Genomic DNA, 22,086 nt, shown 5'->3' with positions numbered 1-22,086 from the left:
TTGAATAGTCTGGAGTCTATGTGGCATCACCTTAATCACATTGATCTGTGGGGCCTTGACCACGTTTCCTGTGGCAAGCTAAACAGATTTCACCAACACCTCCTCTTCTTGGAGGAAGGAAAGACATTAAAAACACCTTGTGAATAAATTTCAGTTGGGACCAGCCCTTGTGACAGCTCAACAGTCTCACAGGAAGACAGTGAATGATCTGCAAAAATGCCTGGCTCTGGGTCATAAACGAAGGATTTATGCCCTGCTATGAAAGTAAACCCCAATACTAAACCAGAGCTGCTGTGGTTTAAACTCAATTTTAATAGGTTTTTTTAGTAGATACTACCACAAAATACACACACTGTGTGTCCTGGGTCCGAAGCAACCACTGTCATGTAGGAAATAAACATATCTCTTTCAAAATGTAGCCCAGTCTCACTGCTGGCAATGGTCCATAATGATCATTCAGAATTCCACCAGTGAAAGCAGCTTCTCAGTGGCACCCTTCACCCTGTGTTCACAGCTTGGTGGATGCTCCTACTGGAAAGGAGATTAAACAAAAAGCTCCCAATTCCAGGAGGTATTTCCCTAATTTCTCTTGTGCTGGGAAAGATGTTAGTCAGCAGCTCCCACTCAGCAGCAACTTGAAGTCCTGCTAATCCTCTTGCTGTTTAGATAGCTCAAGATGTGGTGTTTCACTTCCTCCACATTCAGGCACAGCAGGCTTGGCCGAGGTCTCATTTGTGACACAAATTCCACTTCACTGCACCGAAAATTTCTCAGCGGCAGTGGAGCTGCAAGGAAAAGATATAACCAGTAAGAACTCAGTACAGGCTCCTGCTCTGTCCTAGCACACAGCTGTAGGCATTCCTGGGGGAGGGAAGGCCTTGTAGCAGCTGCTTGGCATCTGCTAAACTTCAAAGAACAGAATGATTAATTAATGCAGGATGTAAGCTGACAAAGGCATTTGGCCAGCATCGCTCCAGCTTAAGGGAAACAGCCATGCTACACTGTGAAACACTATGAACTGTGCTGCTCACAGGGCTGATGCGCTGAGCTTCGTATCTTTTCTCACTGTCAGCAAACTGGCCTTACAGACAGTGTTACATGATAGCCAAAGAGGTGATCTCCATAGCACAGTATCCTCTGGGGAGCTGAGCAAATCAACCCCTGCAGCACCTGGACACATACTCAAGTGGTAGGGTTAGCTTAAGCAGCTAACAACAATGTCCCCTTAATGCAGCAAGTGTGCACTTGTGGCAGCTTGAGCTCAGATATGAGTACCCAGAAATTCAAAACTCTTTGCCACTTTAAACTCTGTAGAAATGGTGACGACTTCCAGGCTCAGTCTCCTGACTCTGCCTGCTCTCCTGACTAAAGTCAAAACCCACTTGACTTGAGAGGTCTGCACAATAGCTCTGGTTGGCCAGAAGCCCATGGGAACCTTGCTCTTTAAAGTAGCTCTATGCTCCTATGTAATGCAGAAAAAAATAATCTATAGTATTGTTGTAGATAGTGACGTTTATATTATATTTTATGTATTTTCATGAGTGTTGTTCTGGTAAGAAACATCTTAGCTCCACACTACAGGATTCACAATTGAAAGATCTTGCTGTGTGCACAGTGAAGGCAGCTCTCCTCCCCAGCCTGGTGAGACAGCTTCTCCTTTTCTTCCCACGCTAAGTATGACAAAAGCCAACAGTGTTTACTTACCAGGCTCCAGGATCCTGGAAGGCTTCCTGTCTAGGCTGAAATCCAGCAGGATAGGGCGACAGATAAGAGGACTCCTGCACAGACTCCTTAGGTAGCAAGCAACGAGATCCTCAGGTTCCTCTGCACACTGAGGAAGAAAAGGGTGTGTTGCCAGTGAATGTGAAGGAGGAGGCAGGGAGCTCCTGGATTTCCCACAGTAAAGGAAAATCCAGTTCAGTTGAGGCTTTTGAGGCCAGCATGCTGCAATCACTACTAGAACAACCCACTCACCCCCATGCCAGTAGCTTCTCCATGCTGAATCAGTACACTGCCCCTTCTCTGCACACACTTTAGCAGAGCTTCCCACTCCAGAAGGCTCAGGCCCAGCATTGCTGCCACATGTTGGTTCCTGCACAGCACCAAAGCTTCACCTGTTCCATCCTCCACCAGCACCCTATGGAGAGAGCATGCAGACTAGGATACAGGCAGAGGTCAGGACAATGCCCAGCTCCCTTACAAGGGTCACATCCCAGACAGTGAATCTCAGGAAAGAGAGGGAGGTTTGCGCACACCCAGGAAGACAGAACAACTGTAACTTCTATCTCTGCTATTCTATCTACATCCCATCCTTAATCTGATTTTCCCCCTACCCTGTCCTATGTAATTTGTTTCCTCCTATCTACTTCTTTCTGTATCCAGTCTCTACAGTGCTTACCGTGCACTGGCCTGCCTCACTCCTGTGTGTGATGGACATGCTGGACTGTGTCGAGTGCACCTGCCCTAAGGGAAGAGTGAAGTTACAGCTATGTATAGGTAGGTGTAAGAGAGAGAGAGAGAGAAAAGAGGAAGGGCCATTGATTCTTTTCACCCTCCCCTAATCAAGCATGTCAAGGCCTGAAGAACTTCATTGCATTTCTGGCAAGCATCTTGGGTAAAGTTTATACGGGAAGAAAAATCACCTGCTACAAGGTGCTGAACCTCAACAGCAGTGAAGATGGGCAAAGCAAAGCATTAACAGAGTATTAGTCTGCCTTTCCATGCTCTCACTTCACCTCCAGTCCTAGCTCCAGCCTGACGGGTATCCCATACATCTAATCAGTTGTTACTTTGATCCCTTTCTAATATATGCATTCTTTTCAGACACTGGAAAAACAGGTTTTTGATTTGGGACAGGAACTCTTATTTATCCTACAGGGTAGCAAGGGATGCATCAGAGCAGAAAATCTGCCAGGCTCCTCACAAATTATGTCTGTGGAAGCTTCAATACCTCTTTGAAGATGCTGCTGCAAAGTGAGCAAACCCATTGCAGGGACAGAACCAGTACACAGGACAAGTGGCATAAAATCTGTGCCCGGGGCAGGCTTTGCAGATGAGGTTGCAAGCTGGACAGAAACATGAATGAGGGGAGTGGAGCTTCTCTTGCAGGCCTGGAAGAAATATGAATGTGAGCAGCTTGGACCACAGAAATTTCTATTGTTTCTCTAAGGTGGGAACAGACCCTAGGCTCACCTGGAAGAAAAAGGTAGGCAAGAAGCTGGAAGAGATATGATGCTCACACAGCTGGAGGCAATGTAAGTGCAATAAACATTATGGAATCTGCAATATGAAAGAGTAAATGTTAGATAGAGCTAGAAACCAAGCCGTTTGGTTTTCTTGGGAAGACTGGGTTATTTTCATCTGTAACATGGTAGGAAGATAATTTGTAGTAAGGGATTGGGAGACATAAAGGCATGGAAAAGGGATGCTGGAAGTTCATATGAGAGAAACTATCCAGAAATAGACAGTTTCAAAGGCAGTAAAAGGTGTCTGAGCTGTGGACACGACCAAGGCTCTAAAGACAGGGGTACCTTGAGATTCTGCGTTCCAAGTTCTGGAAGAGGATCTTGGCTCCAGGTAGCAAACCCCAGAGATGCTGTAGATAGGTGGAAGCAATGTAAATGTCCATCAAAACATGGGAGTCTGAAGCAACTGAGACACTGAGCTTCACACTGTGATCGCTGGCTAGTAATCTCCCTAAGGAGGCACAAAACCACATACACCATGAGCTCACTCATTGAGCTGGACATGCTAGAGGTGTTTTTCCCTCCCATCACAGTGAGTCTATCACTGTCCCACCTCACAGATTTTCCAAGCATGGTATTCCCTTTCTAATCCCCAAAACACATGGCAGCGTACAGCCTCCCAGCCCTCTGACATGCAATAGGATGCAACATCTTGGCATACTTCCACTATTCAGAGATACAGGAGCACAATGAGCAAAGTTCACTGTCTCTCTGAAACAGGAAGAAGCAAGAGTCAACCTGTTGTTGTCTCGCAGGCTGTCAGAGTCTTACCTCTCTGCTTTTGGAGGCCAACAGGCACACACAACTTCTCATTCCTGGGAGAAGCACACAAGGTCCTGTCCACTATCTCACCAGCAAAAGATACAAGGGAACCTGTGAAGCTGAATGCAAACCAGGATTTCTGCCCAGCCTGAAGACAAAGGCTGCCTGACTTCAAGATTGCCACAAAGGACAGTGTGAAATGCTGTTGCTTGAGCCTGGTTTCAGGGGAACCTGCCCTTGAGCACTTGAACTGGATTAAGGGCAGCTTGCTGCAGCCTACCCCATCCAGGGACAAGAGGTCCCTTTAAACCCATTTTCTGCTTCTTCAGGCTCAGCAGTGAAGAAGGGAGAAGCAACACAGCTTTCCTATCTGCTTAAATCTTAACAGTTTTTCTTAATTAGAGGAAGAGGTCAACCAAATAAAAAATCAGTTTACTGAGTGAGGACTAGTGAAGACTTCAATGTGTACACACACCACCTCACATTACACATGCCTTGAACAGAACAGCTTCTGACCGTAGTATTTGAGCAAGTAACACTGAACCAATCAAAAACCAACAAAAAAGTAACTTATTTAGCTTTCCTTGCTTCACCCAGCTCCACTTCTGACAGGAATTTAGAAGAGACCTTTGGGACTTGGTCTATACCAACAGGAGTGCAAACTGGACACCACTCTGCAGTCTTGTCACCTGCAATCCTCTTAGCTTTGACAAATGGGATGGGGGCAATCTGCTCTGCTTGCACATGGAAAGATTCCAAGCCATATTCCTACAGCAGATAATTCATCACTGTTCAACATGGTACTGTCTCCAAGAAAGGTTACCATAGATCTATCCTCTAATACACAATCACATTTAATCTGGGGCAGACCAACATACCTGTTGCTAAGTACTTCTGGAATAGAGGAAATTCTCTGGTCCATGTCTGCCAGCACTGACTTGGCTGCCAGCTAGAAGTGGGGAAGACACAGTCTCAGAAAGATTGCAGTTTAGAGCTGTTCCAAGCCAGAGCAGTAAAGAAAAAATCGGCACGCTACTTCAAGCATCTGATGCTTCCTTACATCAGTTCTGAGGCAGGAAAATGTGAAGCCCAGCAGTAGTCTCTGATGTTGCTTAGAGCAGCACAGTCTCATCAACAAGACATTCTGTGTTGACAATTTTCTGAGCTAGTTCTGGAGAGATGTACAAGCCTCCTGTGAAAGGCCTGAGCAATAGGGTACTACATACCTGGTGCTCAGTCAGACTGGAGATCCATGTCTCATGCTTTAAGTGCCAGGTATCTTGGACAGGCAGGCATAGGGGACAGGATGATCTGCTCAGGAACTTTGGTGGCACAGATGGAAGACAGAGCTTGTCAAATACTTCCAAGTCCTGAGACAAGAGCAATAAGGTAAGAAAGAAGCCTACTTAAGGGATGGAGACAAAAGCTACACAGGGGGAAAATGGCTACTGAATGGCAATAGTTTAAAGAAAAAACAAAGCTCCACTGAACTTAAGAGCTATGAGAATTTTAACCAAAGAACTGAAGCAGTTCTTTGGCAAGATGATGAATGGGAATTCCAAGCCTCCAAAAAAGCTTAGTCACTCTCTGACTCCTCAACTCCCACACACAGGAAAGGATTCCAAGAGGGAACAGCAAGCTAGTCTCTCTCTTACCGAGCAGCGGTGCACAATGAAGCGATACAATCCATCCGGATGTAGAAATGGAAACCATCGTACAGATTTCCCCATAAAGAGCAGCAGTGCCTGGCAGGGGATGGGAGGGGAGAGAGGAAAAAGGTGATGAGAAACGATAGGAAAAAGGTAGGAAGTGAAAAACACAGCAAGATGAGAGCAAGTGCAGCAGAGGGTGTTTTGAATGAGAAAAAAGGTTATCAAGGTTATCTTATCTTCAGAAGATGGACACATTTACAGCAAGGTGACAGAGAGATGACTCCCTTGGGGAAAGCACAAAGAGGTTGCCTGCATAAACATACACCTGTACCCAACACAATAGTCAGTTTCCCAATGATTTGGAATCTAGATGCTTAATTATAACATAGGCAGCCTGAGGAGCCAGCTCCCAGCCTCATCAATCCCCACACCCCCCCAGAGACGCCTCTGCCTCACTTCTTGCCGTGTGATGCCCTCTTCTCCATCATGGCTGTATTCCTCCAGCTCTGGTAGATTGTCAGTTTCTCCAAGGTGGCTCCAGAGCCGAGGTCTGCCCAGCCACAGCACTATGGCTTGGAAACTGTACTGTAGCTCCCGTCCTTTTCCATCTTCTTCTCTGGGTAGTTGGTAATTGCGTAACATAAGACCCTCTTTCTGGGTAACAATGAATAGGCGAGACACACAGCTTGTTCCTCCAATGCTGCTCTGGCCCCTCTGACAGTTCTCATCTCTCTGAGTGTCAGGCTTAGGATCCTCCAATTTCAGCAATTTTGCCTCTGGGCTTTCCAGCTCAGATGTTAAGCCACCATCACCCTTCTTCCTCAAAGAGGAGCTATTTCCATTCCTAAGGCCTTTCTGGATTTGTCCTTCAGTACCATGAAGAACCTGAACATCCTCAAAGTAGAACTGCACGTAAACACTGAAATGACAAATGGTAGCAGTGAAACTCCCTGGACCTGACACATCTCTCACAAACACTTCTGATAAGTGCGCTGCAGGTATTCAGCAGGAGCAGCAGAAAGGGTGAAAGAGAAGGCAACTTAACAGGCTGGGAGTATTCTGAATAAAATGAGTACGGTGGATGGATTTATGGCTGATAATGATCTCCTTTTCTGAAAGCAGACAAGGACAGTTGATTTGGCACTGAAATACTGTGCTGATAAGCAGCTTTACCATAATCCAAAATAGTTGTGGAACTGGAGCAGTAATAATTTTACTTGTACACTGAATAAAGGGACTCACCTGTTTTTTTTCTCCCTCACATACTCTAGGTTTGCCAAGTGCTCCCAGGAGGGGAAATCAGTCTGAAGGAATCTCTCCACTATGAGCTGGTAGTTTTCCACCTGCAAAAGTGATCCTGCAAACACAACAGAGAGAGAAGCTGAGCTAATAAAATGAGAACATAAAAAAGCAAGCTCAATTTCCTCATTTCAAAGTCACAAGGCAGTGACAGTTCAGCATCCCATACAAAGTCTCCTCTTCCTTGTTTGGGAGTCGGATAGTAGAAAAGAAATTGCTCAGCACCCTCAAATTTTGCTTTGTGGTACATACCTTTGAGAGCTGTATGAGCAAAGGGGCTACCATCCTTATGAGATATCACACAGGTAAGTGTGCGGCTCTTATCCTGCAGCTGAAGGGAACTGCTTCTGGAGGAGACTCTCAGCACACCCAGTAGTATCTGCAACAGAAAGCAGAGAGCATCAAACACTTCCCATCTTTGAAGGCCATAAATCAAAGTGTGCATAGCAGCAGCTTGAATTCAGCCTGTGTTTAGTACACCATGGGTGAGAAAAGCAGCATCATTCCCTAACATGGGAACAGGCATGCATCAGACTGGTCTGGAAGACGGGGAGAACCGGGAACTCTCAGCGCACGGACAGTAAAGAAAACAAGGCACTCACCAGTCGGGGCTGGAAACTTTCTGCTGAGAGTGTGCAATAGGACCAGGCCAGTCTGCGATTCAGCTCTTGAGTGCCCATGTGTTGAGCCTCCAAGGGAGAAAGAAGCTGTGATGGACTGAAGCCTTCCCAGCTTTTCTGTTCTGCCAAATGGCAAAGTGCTGACAGAGATGGGGCCTGGCATGGAGGGTTCAGGGGCAAATACTAAAAAAAGACAGAAATTAAAAAAAAAAAATCGGTTGAGTTTCTTCTCATAAGCTAAACAGTAAACAGCCTGCAGAATATTTACTCACCTCCTGCAGGGGACATTGGTGTATTTTTGCTAAGATTTCATTATAAATATCTCTTGCTTGTTCCCTATCTGGCACCACAGCTTGCAGAAGGGGGTCAAGGAACTTCTCAGCGGCCCCAGGGCTTCTGTGCCTAGAGCCAAGCAACAGTCGGAGGCGCCCAAAGAAACAAGAAAACCTGAAAAAAAAACCAACAATTTAAAGCTTTAGCAGTCCTCACTTTTTATTGAGTTTTGCATCGAATTCAGGGATTTTTTTCTACTTGTAATAAGTGAATGTGCTGTGCAAGTCAGGAACTAAGGGGAGCAAGTGATTAAAAATAATAGTCCCAAAGAGGGGCTCACAGCCACCCTTCCACCTCCTTTCCGCTCCTCTACCTTGTCCCAGACTTTGCCTTATGTTCAAGGTGAGACTGGAGGATCAGCCAGGGGTGTTAGGAAGTAGAAGGATTAGTTACACAGACAGCAGGTTAGAGAGGGAAAGGAGGCAGCCAAAACCAGAGAGCAGCTCTGTTATCTATGTTTGTGTTCTTGTTTTTACCCATCTCAGCAAACCTATGACTGCCACAGACATCACCACTGTTTCTTCTTCAAAGCTTATAATCTAATTTCTCTCACCAAAATATTCCAGCTAGGCTCAAAATAGCATATTCTGTCTGAACTTCATATGGTACATTAGGTACACTTGGCTTTCTTCTACAGGATGTGAAGGAACTAAAACAAATAAAAATCACAGAGACAACCACAGACTGTTCTTGTTTCACTATTTTCCTCATATTAAGTTCCTTTCAGAAGTTTTGCTCACTGGTTTTGAATGCCTGGAAGTGATTGTAGTGCCAGACAAAATATGACTTAACTAAGAGAAAATGAGCTGAAATAAAACAAAATAATCTAGCAATTCACTCACTTAATATAGTTTTCAAGCAATAGTAGGACTTTGCAATCACTTCTAAAGAAAGTGAAAAAGCCAACAAAGCCTGAAACTTACAGCTAGCACTATTCCCTGGGCAAAACTGAAGGGGTTTTATTGGAAGGTATAGTAAAAATTCCAGAGTGTCAGCAAAGCACAAGAAGACTTAGCATTCCATAAACTGCCACTTGACTGCCAAAGAGCACGTATACACATTTCAGTTTTTAACCAAGGCAGCAGTTACAGTGATTAACCATAATTACACTAGAACAAACAAATATTTTCACTAATGGAACACAACAGTAAACCCAGAAACTGGCCTGTGGTTGCCATGGAAAGAAAGGGCAGCTGCCAAGGAGAGCAGAAAGCCATTTGAAAGAGACAGAGATAAGCATGTGTGTGAAAATCTAAGACAGAGGCACTCAAATGAATGCTCTCGCTACTGGCAATACTTGGAATGCTCACTGTGCTACGCTGAGCAGCTGCTGCAGCTCCTGTGAGCAAGTCACCCTAACACCACCATATACACTAAACCATGTCCCAAAATGACATGTCTATGTGTTTTTTTGAACACTTCCAAGGATGGTGACTCCATTACTTCTCTGGGAGTCATCACCATATCACCTGCAAGCTGTTTGCGGCAGCAGTTCCCAGCTTCAGCCTCAGTGCCTACCTTGAAGTGCCAAGCAAACCAGACACCCCTACAACCCCCTGTCACCATATTTCAGGACAGTATTTTCTAGGCAGGAGTATCTGAGCACATGCTCTGAAGTGCTGCAGCTTTCCAAAAGCAGTGAGCTTACTGCACATTGTTGGAAGCAGAAATCAATGGAAACAAAATAGTATTATTTATTATCACATACAGCAGGCACAGGTGCCAGGTGAAGATCCAGTGGCCTGTACTGCTATGTCACTGCAAAGAAATGTAAACTGGGCAGAGGCCTGTTCTCCCACTGAGTGGGCCTGGAGGCTCATTCCTCCACTGATGGCCCACAAAATTGCTTAAATGCTTCTAGAACTGATAACAGAAACATAGAATCAACCATGTGGGAAAGAGACCTCCAAGATCATCCAGTCCAACCTAGCACCCAGCCCTATCCAGTCAACTAGACCATGGCACTAAGTGCCCCAGACAGGCTTTGCTTGAACAGCTCTAGGGATAGAGACTTCACCACCTCCCTGGGCAGCCCATTCCAATGCCAACCACTCTCTCTGGCAACAACTTCCTCTGAACATCCAGCCTAGACCTCCCCTGGCACAACTTGAGACTGTGTCTCCTTGTTCTGATGCTGGTTGCCTGGGAGAAGAGACCAACCCCACCTGGCTACAATGTCCCTTCAGGTAATTGTAGACAACAATGAGGTCACCCCTGAGCCTCCTCTTCTGCAGGTTAAACACCCCCAGCTCCACACAGGCTATGTTCCAGACCCCTCATGAGCTTCATTGCCCTTCTCTGGACACATTCCAGCATCTCAACATCTCTCTTGAATTGAGGGGCCCAGAACTGGACACAGTAGGGTGTGGCCTGACCAGCGTTGAGTACAAGGGAAGAATAACCTCCCTTGTCCTACTGGCCACACTCTTCCTGATATAGGCCAGGATGCCATTGGCTCTCTTGGTCACCTGGGCACACTGCTGGCTCATGTTCAGCTACTATCTACCAGTACCCCCTTTCTGCCTGGCTGCTCTCCAGCCACTCTGTCTCCAGCCTGTAGCACTGCTTGGGGTTGTTGTGGCCAATGTGCAGAATAACAACTTGGCCACAGTGTCACCCTCTGCATTCAGCATAACAGTAGATATGAGGTATAAATATTGCCCTGGTTTTGTATCTAAAGCAGGAATGAGGTACATGCAACTGGATGTAATGTGAAATCTAGATGAATTAGCTTACTCAAGCCAGTAACCATAAGCAACTGTCGCTGCCAATAGACTCCAAATGCAGTAATTTTACAAACGCTTTATCTAGAAGACAGCCAGGTAGCCTACTAAGCAGATATATACATAGCTTGACTTCAGAAAAACTGTCCTTACCTCTCCTCAAACATCTCCAGGAGGCTCACCAGCCAGAGGTAGGCAGGCACACCGAGGTTGTAGCGGAAAAGCAGCTGTAAGTAGAGGTTTCCTGAAGAGGCTGGTGGCTGGTAATGGGTGCTGAGCCTTGAGAAACTCTTCAGTTTAATGTTGCTCCTCAGGCAAGCACCAAGTACAATGAAAGGGAAGGATACCAGAGGCTTCTGCAGGACGTGGACGCCAATGAGCTGAGATACACACACATAGAGCTTAAGAGAAACAGCTAGTCTGCCACCATCCCCAAAAAACACCATCCCACTCTAAAGCTTTCGACACTTCACTGGATTTTGTACATAAACCCAGTGGGATTGAGGAACTTTGGCACCACTTAGGGAGGAATGAGGTTGAGGCAATGCCAAGCACAAATTCAGGCTGCGCAGTGAGTGGCTGCAGAGCAGCACTGAGGAGAGGGACTTGGGGGTGCTGGTGGATGAGAAGCTCAACAGGAGCCAGCAGTGTGCACTTGCAGCCTGGAGGGCAAGCCAGATGCTGAGCTGAACCAGGAGAAGTGTGGCCAGCACATCAAGGGAGGTGATTCTCCCCCTCTGCTCTGCTCTGCTGAGACCCCACCTGGACTACAGCATCCTAGAACCCCTATTACAAGAAGGATGTGAATGTGCTGGAGCATGTCCAGAGAAGGGCCATGAGGATGATCAGAGGGCTGGAGCAGCTTTGCTATTAGGACAGACTGAAAGAGTTGCGGCTGTTCAGTCTGCAGAAGAGAAGGCTCCCAGGTGACCTTCTTGTGGCCTTTCAGTATCTGAAAGAAGTCTACAAAAAAGCTGGGGAAGAACTTTTTAGGCTCTCAGGGAGTGAAATGACTAGGAGGAATGGAGCAAAGCTGGAGGTGGGGAGGTCCAGACTGGCCATGAGGAGGAAGGTGTTCAGCATGAGAGTGGTGAGAGCCTGGAATGGGTTGCCCAGGGGCCTCCATTCCTGGAGGTGTCTAAGGCCAGGCTGGATGAGGCTGTGGGCAGCCTGCTCTAGGGTAGGGTGTCCCTGCTCACAGCAGGGGGATTTGAACTAGATGATCCTTGTGGTTCCTTCCAACCCTGACTGATTCTACGAATGATTCTAGGTAATAATAATTTTGACTCTCATGACCAAGCCTAGACACTGAGATCCTCAATTCTGTTCCCGAATCTTGCTGAAATAATTTGCATGTTGCTGTAGTCTTCTGTGGACTCACATACCCATGAGCCATGCTCAGGGCCTGGGACTTTTTCACTGAACTCTTTATGCCTGTAAGCCTCAACTTACCTCCAAACATGCTCCTGGTCGGAGTCCACGTGCAGAGTTCAACAACTGCTGGTAAGCAAGGCACAGACAGACTTTGTCATCCAGTAAATAGAGACCAGCTTGGACATTGAGTATTTTGGTGACAGTTCCCTAAATGGAAAGCAAACAGAAAGTTAGACGAATGCAGAGAGTCCCAGAAAAGACTCACAGACTTGAGCAAGAAAGAAATCAATTCATAGCAAAAATAAGACTTTGCAGGCCAGAAGCTGAAATTCTAGAGCATAAGTGGGTGAAGACTAACTCTATGAATCCTTACCACATATGAGACGACCTTAGACTTTTTGGTTGATGTTGGCCTCTCCTTTTCAACTCCCAGCTCCAAAGAGTCACTGAGCTGCTCAGCAGACTCAAGGGAAAAAGACTGAGTGGATTCTCCTTGGAAAGAACTGTCCAGTGGCTGCTTCCTCACCTTCTCTGGACAGTATGGCAGAATGCAGGAAGAAACACCAGTGACAAACATCCTTTGTCCAGTTTTCTTCAGGCTGGACACAGTCAGGCCTGTTATTGTATACCTGTGACTCAACTGGAGGATATGATGCCATGCCAGCTGTTTGGGCTTCTAAAGCAGAGAAACCAAAAGTGGTTATCAGCATTTCCTGCTCTGGAAAACATTCCACCTGACCCCAGTAACCCAAAAAACCCTTTCCTTTAAGAGGACTGTCTCACATTCTCAGCAAGAGGATGACAGCTGCAAGATACTCAGAGACACTGCAACTGCATGTGGGAGGACTCACTAGTAAAATGAAGCAAAAGTCAAATGAGAAAGTCACAGGCAAGATCCAAAGAATTAATCAACTAGCATATACCCAGATTCACTGACGAATTCACTGTAATTCCAAGGACCTACCTGCACTAGCACAGGGACACAAATAGCTGAGATGAAACATTCCAGAAACAGAAAGAAGAATGTCTTGTGGTGAATATGAAGGAGAGGCCCAAGTCTGGTCAATTCACCTGCCACAGTGAGATTCGATTTCTTCTTACATGGAATCCTAGAGGGCAGTTGAAGAAGCAAAGAAATCAGACATGAAAGAAGAGCTCAGAAGTATCTCAAAAGCAAAATAAATGTATATGCAGCAAGCACTTTCTAGAAATACAAAATCCAACAAAATAATAAAGATCACTTCTCAGACAAGTTTTCAAAGCATTATTTGGCTACAAAATTTGGTGCTGCTGGACCTGGTACCGAAAAGGAGGGACTGTTTGAAGAGATGTAGTTTGAGGGCAGCCTTGGCTGTAACAGCCGTGAGATGGTGAAGTTCAGGATGTTGTGTGGTAAGAACAGAATACTAAGACCACAACCTTGGACTTCAGCAGGACCACCTCTGGCCTTTTTAAGCCATTGTTAGGGGAAATGTCATGAGACAGGGTACTAGAAGGCAAAGAGGCCCATGATAACTGGTTAATATTTGAGGGCCACTTCTATCATGCTGAGGATCAGAACATTCCAACATGTAGAAAGGGAGCCAGGAGACCTACATGGTAAAGTAGGGAACTACTGAGCAAACTCAAGTAGAAGAAGAGAGTCTACAGATCAAAATTTAGTTTTTACATACTAAATATTTTTGACATTTAAAAATGTCAATTAAAAAAATCACAAACAATTCTTCAGCAGAAAATAGAACTTAGCTTTGCAAATCCATGGAATGTCAGACTGTAGAAGCTATAAAGCTATAAACAAAAGAGGTACGAAAGCATTGATGGAGTTTTCCTAACAGACCATACAGAGTGACAGATGAGCAAAATTGAAAGTAGGTAAGAGGGGAGAGAGGTGATATTTCTTTAGTTATTTCTGTCTGCCATTTCAAACTTTCATGTCAAAAAAAAAGAAAAAAGAAATAATTCATTTCAGACAAAAAAATGTTTTGTGATTTCATGTCATTTTCATTTCAACTCCTACTGGGCTTGAATATGACCCACTTACTCTACACAAACACATTCTTGATTCTAAAACATATAAACAGCTCTCTAGCCTTATGACTTGTTAAAAAAGAAAGAGCAGTACATCCCCATTCACCAGTACTGGCACATTGCTGGTAACATTTTTAAAGAAGGAACATGGAAAACTGGTCAAAAACCACGGAATCACAGAATGGTAGGGGTTGGAACAAACCTCTGAAGATCCAAGTCCAACACCCCTGCCAGAGCAGAAGCAACTAAAGCAGATCATATAGGAACATGTCCAGGCAGGCCTTGAAAGTTTCCAGAGACAGATACTCCACCACCTCTCTGGGCAGCTCGGTCCAGTGCTCTGCCATCCTCAGTGGAAAGAAGTGTTTTCTTACATTTAGGTGGAGCTTCCTGTTCTGTAGTTTGTGCTCATTGCCTCTTGTCCTATCACTAAGCACCACTGAAAAGAATCCTGACCCTCTTGATACTCACCCTTCAGATACTTATAAGCATTGATAAGATCCCCTTTGAGACTTCTCCAGGCTATAATGCCCCAGCTGTTTCAGCCTTTCCTCATAAGAGAGATGCTCCAGATCCCCAAGCCAAATACCTAAGCTTAAAGTTTCTCACAAACCATCATAGGTTGAGTTGAATCTGCTGCTGATATCCGATACCATGCTGCCATCATGCCAGCTTCAAAATCAAAGTGCTGGCTGGAGCAAAGTATCATGGGGCTTGAAGTTCAGACTGTAACATGATAGGCTTCTTGTACCATTTGCTCTTTCCAGTTTTGGAGTGTTGGTCTTTTGCATTGGGCAGACTATGGGTCAGGGGGTGGGGAGAGGTTGCTGGCTTCTGCTGCTGCTTCTGCATTTTTGCTCCGTGTTTCTGCAAACAGGCTATGGTAATTGTATACTGGATCACTTCCTGTAAAACTCTTTATCTCAAACCAGAGGGTTGAGCGCATTAATTTCCCTCCTATATGTGTGGGGAGAGAGTGGGCTTGTGAGAACAGGCTATGTTAACTCAGGATATGAACCACATTGAAGCAAAAAGAAACTATAAAGAAACTAAAAAAGCAACCTGAATAATGACATTTTATTGTTATTAAATGACACCATGAATTATCTACTCAAGAAAATCCAGTGTGATCTAGCACAAACATATCAACTACGGTATGATTTGTAGCTCGACTGGCTACATTTTCACATGTTCCAAGTATTTATTTCCACTGAAGACAATAGTTACTCTTAGCATTTAACTGGCACCCTTATCTTAGTATTCTGCTAAGAATTTGACTGGTGGTGTATATTAATTTAGTAACAGAATCTAGAATTACTTTCAATAATACTTTTGGAACACTGTAGGCTCAAAAAGAGTGCTAATGTAAATTTTAGCCTCAGTGAGAGTTGGACCCTCACTTTTTTCTCATGTCCTTTCTGTAATATCAAACTACAACTGGAAATAAGTGAAATTTATCTTATTTTGTCAAACCATAAAATAAAAATGTCCAGCAAAGTCCTGGAAAACAGCTGATAAATTAAAAGTAGCTTTATTATATAACTGCTTCCACCACTCACCATTACACTTCCAGAATTAGCTGGAAGAATTTAGCTCTTCCTAAGCTAAATGTTCTTCATAGTACCTGCCAAACCAGAGCAACAGTGCAACGATGGAGCTGAGCATGCTAGGCAGTTTACCTGGAAGTAAGCAGTGGCTCAGCTGACGCTGGGTAGGTAACTGGAATGCTGTCTGGTACTTCCTTTGGGGGATTTACTGGCACCGGATCCATCAGGATTTCCAAGTACCCTGTTGTGCTCTCATCTCTCTGCGGTATGTATGACCAGCTTGGGAAGAGGAACAGTGACTCCATCCACTCGAGTTCAAAATGCAAGAGCTAAGACATAAAGGAGATAAAAGCCTCAGGTGAGCTGCATGTTTTCTCAGCACTGCTTGCCACCTTCATTACTCATTTTCCCTTGCACACACACCACAAACTCTTGTTTTGCTGCTGGGCTTCTTTAATAAATAAGTGCAGTATTTTCTGCCTATTCTGCTACCTTATGTGGAGAACTTCTGTCCTTCCAGATGCAACTCTGGAACAGAGTTGCTGGCCTCTACAGCCAGCATTTTCTGGGTTACAGTCACATCCTCTCAACGAGGTGATAATTCACTGCAAGGCAGATTACTGTTCTAAAATTCTCTCCTGCTTTCTTCTGTGTTTTCAGTTAGAAGTTCATACAAGTTTAACTTTTTTTCCTAGTTTTCACCTTGAAAAGCACCTCAGGGCACTTCCATCAACACTTTTACCTGTGCAATGGCCTTCAGAAGGTTTTTAATTCATCTGTCACAGCTGAAGCTATTATTTCCCAAAAGTATGTCACTAATGCATCACCCAGTATAATTCTATAAAAGGTGATTTCTGCTCCACTAGTTGGAATTCAATATATATAGAGGCTAGCACTATGATCTCCATGTCTCTCAGCATAACTCATACTGTTGAGAATTTAACAGAGCTGTGTATTAGCCTGTCTTTTTTTTTTCAGGCCACTGCATCCACTATTTGTTCTCCTAGCAATGACAAATGTGACATGCTCTTCTCTCTCCCCAGCATCTGAGCCTGCTGTTTTCCTGCCTATTACATAGATGTGTTATTTCCATTGCTACAGACTTTGGCACACTGTTTGAAGCCCCTTGGTGCTCTGTAACACTGCCTCAGTCCTGGGAATAAACACCAAATCCCTCAGACTGAGGACATACCTCACATGGAATTATCCCAGTATTGTCTTTCACATATAGGCAACCATCTACCAATTCTCCTTTATTATCTTGCCGTCCTTTTGTTAGACAACCAACCAAGATCAAGTATGTCCTTGGCAAAGCACTGTGTGTGGGTAAAGAACCTTGTCCTTGATGAGCCCATTCTTTAAATTCATTGGTGCTCCAGGTCAGGTGGCTGCAGCATGGTGTGCACTGCTGATGCTGTAGGTCAGAGATAGAGACAAAACTGGAGGGGGTAAAAAAAACAAAGAAAAAATATAGAAGGACGTAGGAAAAACTCTGTCAGCAGCATCTACAAGGAGAATAGGACAAGGAGCAATGGGTGTAAGTATCACAGTATCACAGTATCATCAGGGTTGGAAGAGACCTCACAGATCATCAAGTCCAACCCTTTACCACAGAGCTCAAGGCTAGACCATGGCACCAAGTGCCACGTCCAACCTTGCCTTGAAGTGCCCCAGGGATGGCGACTCCACCACATCCCCGGGCAGCCCATTCCAGTGTCCAATGACTCTCTCAGTGAAGAACTTTCTCCTCACCTCCAGCCTAAATCTCCCCTGGCGCAGCCTGAGGCTGTGTCCTCTCATTCTGGCGCTGGCCACCTGAGAGAAGAGAGCAACCTCCTCCTGGCCACAACCACCCCTCAGGTAGCTGTAGACAGCAATAAGGTCACCCCTGAGCCTCCTCTTCTCCAGGCTAAACAATCCCAGCTCCCTCAGCCTCTCCTCATAGGGCTTGTGCTCAAGGCCTCTCACCAGCCTCGTCGCCCTTCTCTGGACACGCTCAAGCATCTAAACGTCCCTTTTAAACTGGGGGCCCCAGAACTGAACACAATACTCAAGGTGTGGTCTAACCAGTGCAGAGTACAGGGGCAGAATGACCTCCCTGCTCCTGCTGACCACACCATTCCTGATGCAGGCCAGGATGCCACTGGCTCTCCTGGCCACCTGGGCACACTGCTGGCTCATGTTCAGGCGGGTATCAATCAGTACCCCCAGATCCCTCTCTGTCTGGCTGCTCTCCAGCCACTCCGACCCCAGCCTGTATCTCTCCATGGGGTTGTTGTAGCCAAAGTGCAGCACCCTGCACTTGGAGCTATTGAACCCCATCCCATTGGACTCTGCCCATCTGTCCAGGCGGTCAAGGTCCTGCTGCAGAGCCCTTCTGCCTTCCAACTCAGTCACATCTGCCCCCAGCTTGGTGTCATCTGCAAACTTGCTGATGCCCTCATCCAGATCATCAATGAAGATGTTAAAGAGGATGGGGCCCAGCACAGATCCCTGAGGGACGCCACTAGTGACTGGCCGCCAGCTGGATGTGGCGCCATTCACCACCACTCTCTGGGTCCGGCCCTCCAGCCAGTTCCTAACCCAGCACAGAGTGTTGCCATCCAAGCCGCGGGCTGACAGCTTAGCCAGCAGTTTGCTGTGGGGGCCAGTGTCAAAGGACTTGCTGAAGTCCAGATAGACTACATCCACAGGCCTCCCCACATCCACCAAGCGGGTCACCTGATCATAGAAGGAGATCAGGTTAGAAAGGCAGGATCTGCCCTTCCTAAACCCATGCTGGCTGGACCTGAGCCCTTGGCCATCCCTCAGGTGCGCTCTTATCACCCACAAGATAACCTGCTCCATCAGTTTCCCTGGCACTGAGGTCAGGCTGACAGGTCTGTAGTTCCCAGGTTCCTCCATCCGACCCTTCTTGTGGATGGGGACCACGTTGGCCATTTTCCAGTCTCCTGGGACCTCTCCAGTGAGCCAGGACTGCTGGAAAATGATGGAGAGCATCTTGGCCAGCTCAGCTGCCAGCTCTCTCAGCACCCTGAGATGGATCCCATCTGGTCCCATGGACTTGTGGGTGTCCAGATGGCTCAGCAGGTCCTGAACTAATTCTTCATGAATTTCCAGGGGAACACACCGCTCCCCGACTCTATCCCCCAGTTCAAGAGGCCACTTGCCCTGAACTCCTCCCTCCTGCAGCATAAGAGGCTCCACCTCAACACAAGGGGGAACTTCTTCACTGTAAGGGTCACAGAGCACTGGAATAGGCTTCCCAGAGAGGCTGTGGAGTCTCCTTCCCTTTCAAGGCCTGTCTGGGTGTATTCCTGTGTGATTTCTGTGGTCCTGCTCTGACAGGGAGGTTGGACTCGATGATCTCCTTGGGTCCCTTCCAACCCCTAATATTCTACGATCTTGTGAACACAGCGCTGCACCTGTTTTCACCATGTGCTGGCTACTTTCTGGGAGAAACCAAAACAACAGCAGCACACTGGATCCTGGTTATCACATAACGAGAACTAACTGGACCCTCTTATGCTGCTTTAGAGCTTGATAATTAGATGTGGATATAGTATGCTGCAGACCACTGGCCTCAGGATCATTTTGATTGGAAAAGACCTCCAAGACTGATTCCAACTATTATCCATATTCCACAAGGTAGGTGCTAAACCATGTCCCTCAGCACCACATCTCTGCACTGTTTATAAACACCTCCAGGGATGTGGATTCCACCATCTCCCTGGGCAGCCTGTTCTGGCATTGGAAAACCCTTTCAGGGAAGACATTTCTTCTACTAGCCGAACTAAACCTCCCCTGGTGCAACTTGAGCACATTTCTTCTCATCCTATCACTTGTTACTAGGGAGAAGAGACCAATTGCCACCTGATTCCAACCTCCTTTCAGGAGTTACAGAAAGCATGAAGGTCTCATCTCAGCCTATTTTTTTGTTTCAGAATAAACAATCCCATGTACTCCTCACAAGACTTGTTAGTCTCCAAACCTCTCACCAGTGTCTTGCCCTTCTCTGGACCTGCTCCAGGACCTCCATATCTTTCTTATCTTTTAGGGCTCCAAAACTGAACACATACAAGACAAATACCAACTACTTTGAGCTTGTTATCAATTCCTTTATATATAAACCAAATTTTGTTCTAAATGTAGCAAAACAGTTTAAAACAAAACCACAAAGGCTTAGATAAGAACAGTTTAAGTACTGTGAAAGACCTGCCTTCTATGTTTATAAACTGTTAGTATAAAATTAAAGGCCCCAAATCTCTAATCACTACCAGCTGACTTCTGTCCCCAAACCAGCTGTGCCAGCAGTTTTAACAGACATTCTCCTACAAAATGCAAGACAGAGATACCTTTTGATCTGCATCACTCCCAGCAAGTTGTATGCTTTTCATAATGGTAAGTACCCAACACATTTTACCAACTACACTATGGACCAGCTCCACTGGTGGCTCGGGGGAGGTAGGTAACAATAAGTTGTGTGCTGGAGAAGAGGCAAGATATGGCATACCAGGGATGGAGGCTAACAGGAGCCTTCATCAGCCTGTTACCCTGCAGCACACTGGGGACACACAAGAACTCTTTTAATCTTGCAGAGATGGACCACGGGGATCAAGCAATGATGAATCAGCAAGTGCACAGCTTACTGCTAGGTTGTGGGCCATGGAAGGGGCTGGGAATGGTGAGACAGCAAGAGTGGAAGCTAATGGACTAACTCCCTCCCTGAAATGCTTATACACCAAAGCACGGAGCATGGGGAATAAGCAGGAGGAGATGGAGATCTGTGTTAGACTGAGTGACTATGATGTAATTGCCATCACTGAAACATGATGCGACAGCTCCCATGACTGGAATGTTGTTATGGATGGCTTTCAGGAAGGATACACCAGAGGTGAGGAAGTTGCTCTCTATGTGCAAGAGCAACTGAAATGTGCTGAGTTCTGTCCAAGGCAGGGGGCAGAACAGGTTGAAAGCTTGTGGGTAAGAATTAAGGGATGTGGAAAAGGAGATGAAATTGTTGTAGGAGTCTACTGTGGACCACCAGACCAAGAGGTAGATGTTGATGAGGCCTTCTACAGACAGCTGGAGGTAGCCTCTAGAGCTAACTCCTTGGTACTCATGGGAGGGAGACTTCAATCACCGTGATATTTGCTGGGAAGATCACACAGCCAGGCATAGCCAGTCCAAAAGGCTCTTGCAATGTATCAACGATAACTTCTTGATGCAGGTAGTGGAGGAACCAACAAGGAGAGGTGCAGTGCTGGACCTTGTCTTAACTAATAAAGAGGGACTGGTTTAGGACGTTGAGCTCGGGAACAGCCTTGGGGACAGTGATCATGACATGGTGGAGTTTAGTATTCTAAAGGGTAGAATCAGAGCAACAAGTAAAATTGCAACCCTGGACTTCTGCAGAGCTAACTTTGTGCTCTTCAGGGACATGCTTGCAGAAGTCCCATGGGCTAAGGCTCTGGAGGGTAAAGGAGCCCAAGAAAGTTGGCTAATTTTTAAAGACCACTTCCTCCAAGCCCAAGCTAGGTGTGTTCCCTTGAGTGAAAAATCAGGTAGATCTGCTAGGCCCCTTCCAACCCCTAATATCCTGTGATCACACTACCCTGAACTGCCCCTTTCTGAGGGTGCATACTCAGAGGTAGTCCTCAGCTGGCCAACAGCTGAGACCAAGCCCAAAACAACCTCCGGAGCAGGCTAACAGGATCCAGCTGGGGAGATGCCGTGGACAAGCCCTGCTGTACAACTCCCTCAGCGTGAAACAGCCTTGTTTACAAGTTCTGCCGACAGCAGATTAGTGGATACGTTACTTAATCATACCGCAAGCGCTACCGGAGGCCCACTGAAGCAAAAAAACCGCGTGCTGTTACCCACTTTTAACTACACTCCTCCCACAGCCAGCATCCGGGGCAGGTGTCGCACATACACGAGCGGTGCCCGCCTGGCAACCATGCTGAGATCCCAGAAGTTCCCACCAATTCCGTTCCACCAAGCCAGAGGTGCAACCGTGCCCTGTGCCACTGTGTGTGTGGCCTTCCTCCGGAACGTGCCGTGCCAAGTGCAAGGGGCAAACCTAGGCTCAAAGAGACTCCCCTCGTTCCGTCTCCTTAGCCCGCTCCGACCCTCCTCTTGTGTCCCACTGTCTCCTTCCGGCTACGCCTCGCGGTTACCTGTAGCCGAGTGGCAGGTCCCCGCCACTTGCTTTCCGCAGGCACTGTAGCACCGCGTCCAGCGGCGGCGGAGGCTCCGACTCGCCAGGCCCTTCCAGGGCTGGCAGCGTTCGACGGAGGAAGTCCCGAGCCGCCTGCAGCCAGCGTTGCTCCTACAGAGAAGCAGAGAAACAGGGCTTTAGCGCCGTGCGACGGGAAGGACCCTGAAACCCTTGGGTCACTTACCGCTGCAGCAGGCTCCGCCATGACACCACCACGCTGCGCAGGCCTCACAGTGTTACCATGGCGACGCGGCGCGTGAAATACGCAATGCCTGCCGGGAGC

At 46.5% G+C, this 22,086-nt stretch overlaps 1 protein-coding gene across 2 annotated transcripts; it reads right to left on the bottom strand.

The window, feature by feature from the left end:
- Nucleotides 1–289: 289 nt before the first annotated feature.
- On the bottom strand, nucleotides 290–22,078 carry CTC1 (CST telomere replication complex component 1). 2 transcript variants are annotated; one of them, XM_064143390.1, is made up of 24 exons: nucleotides 21,988–22,078; nucleotides 21,763–21,914; nucleotides 16,776–17,022; nucleotides 15,716–15,912; nucleotides 12,973–13,117; nucleotides 12,382–12,684; nucleotides 12,087–12,215; nucleotides 10,788–11,014; nucleotides 7,851–8,025; nucleotides 7,561–7,761; nucleotides 7,211–7,337; nucleotides 6,902–7,016; nucleotides 6,116–6,578; nucleotides 5,663–5,752; nucleotides 5,234–5,377; nucleotides 4,886–4,956; nucleotides 4,017–4,126; nucleotides 3,531–3,696; nucleotides 3,193–3,279; nucleotides 2,951–3,110; nucleotides 2,399–2,463; nucleotides 1,975–2,137; nucleotides 1,705–1,831; nucleotides 290–785 (listed from the first exon to the last, which is right to left on the bottom strand). In XM_064143390.1, the coding sequence occupies exons 1-24, from the start codon at nucleotides 22,006–22,008 to the stop codon at nucleotides 625–627; spliced, it is 3,846 nt and encodes a 1,281-aa protein (XP_063999460.1). In that variant the 5' UTR covers nucleotides 22,009–22,078; the 3' UTR covers nucleotides 290–624. The 2 variants fall into 2 exon arrangements, with proteins under 2 accessions (XP_063999460.1, XP_063999461.1); XM_064143391.1 differs by having other exon boundaries at nucleotides 10,788–11,035; nucleotides 16,919–17,022; nucleotides 21,763–22,070.
- Between the last annotated feature and the right edge of the window lie 8 nt (nucleotides 22,079–22,086).

The sequence above is a fragment of the Pogoniulus pusillus genome, chromosome 5 (genome assembly GCF_015220805.1).
Source record: "Pogoniulus pusillus isolate bPogPus1 chromosome 5, bPogPus1.pri, whole genome shotgun sequence".
Lineage (NCBI taxonomy): Eukaryota > Metazoa > Chordata > Aves > Piciformes > Lybiidae > Pogoniulus > Pogoniulus pusillus.
This window is presented reverse-complemented; position numbering and strand designations above follow the sequence as displayed.

What these genes read in the sequence shown, in the direction of transcription:
- CTC1 (XM_064143390.1), bottom strand. Translation starts at nt 22,008, where the DNA reads ATGGCGGAGCCTGCTGCAGCG. An exon ending in CTAAGGTCGTCTCATATGTG is followed by an intron (nt 12,216 to 12,381) that starts GTAAGGATTCAT and finishes CTTTCCATTTAG; the next exon opens with GGAACTGTCACCAAAATACT. An exon ending in AAAGTTTCCAGCCCCGACTG is followed by an intron (nt 7,338 to 7,560) that starts GTGAGTGCCTTG and finishes TTTCTGTTGCAG; the next exon opens with ATACTACTGGGTGTGCTGAG.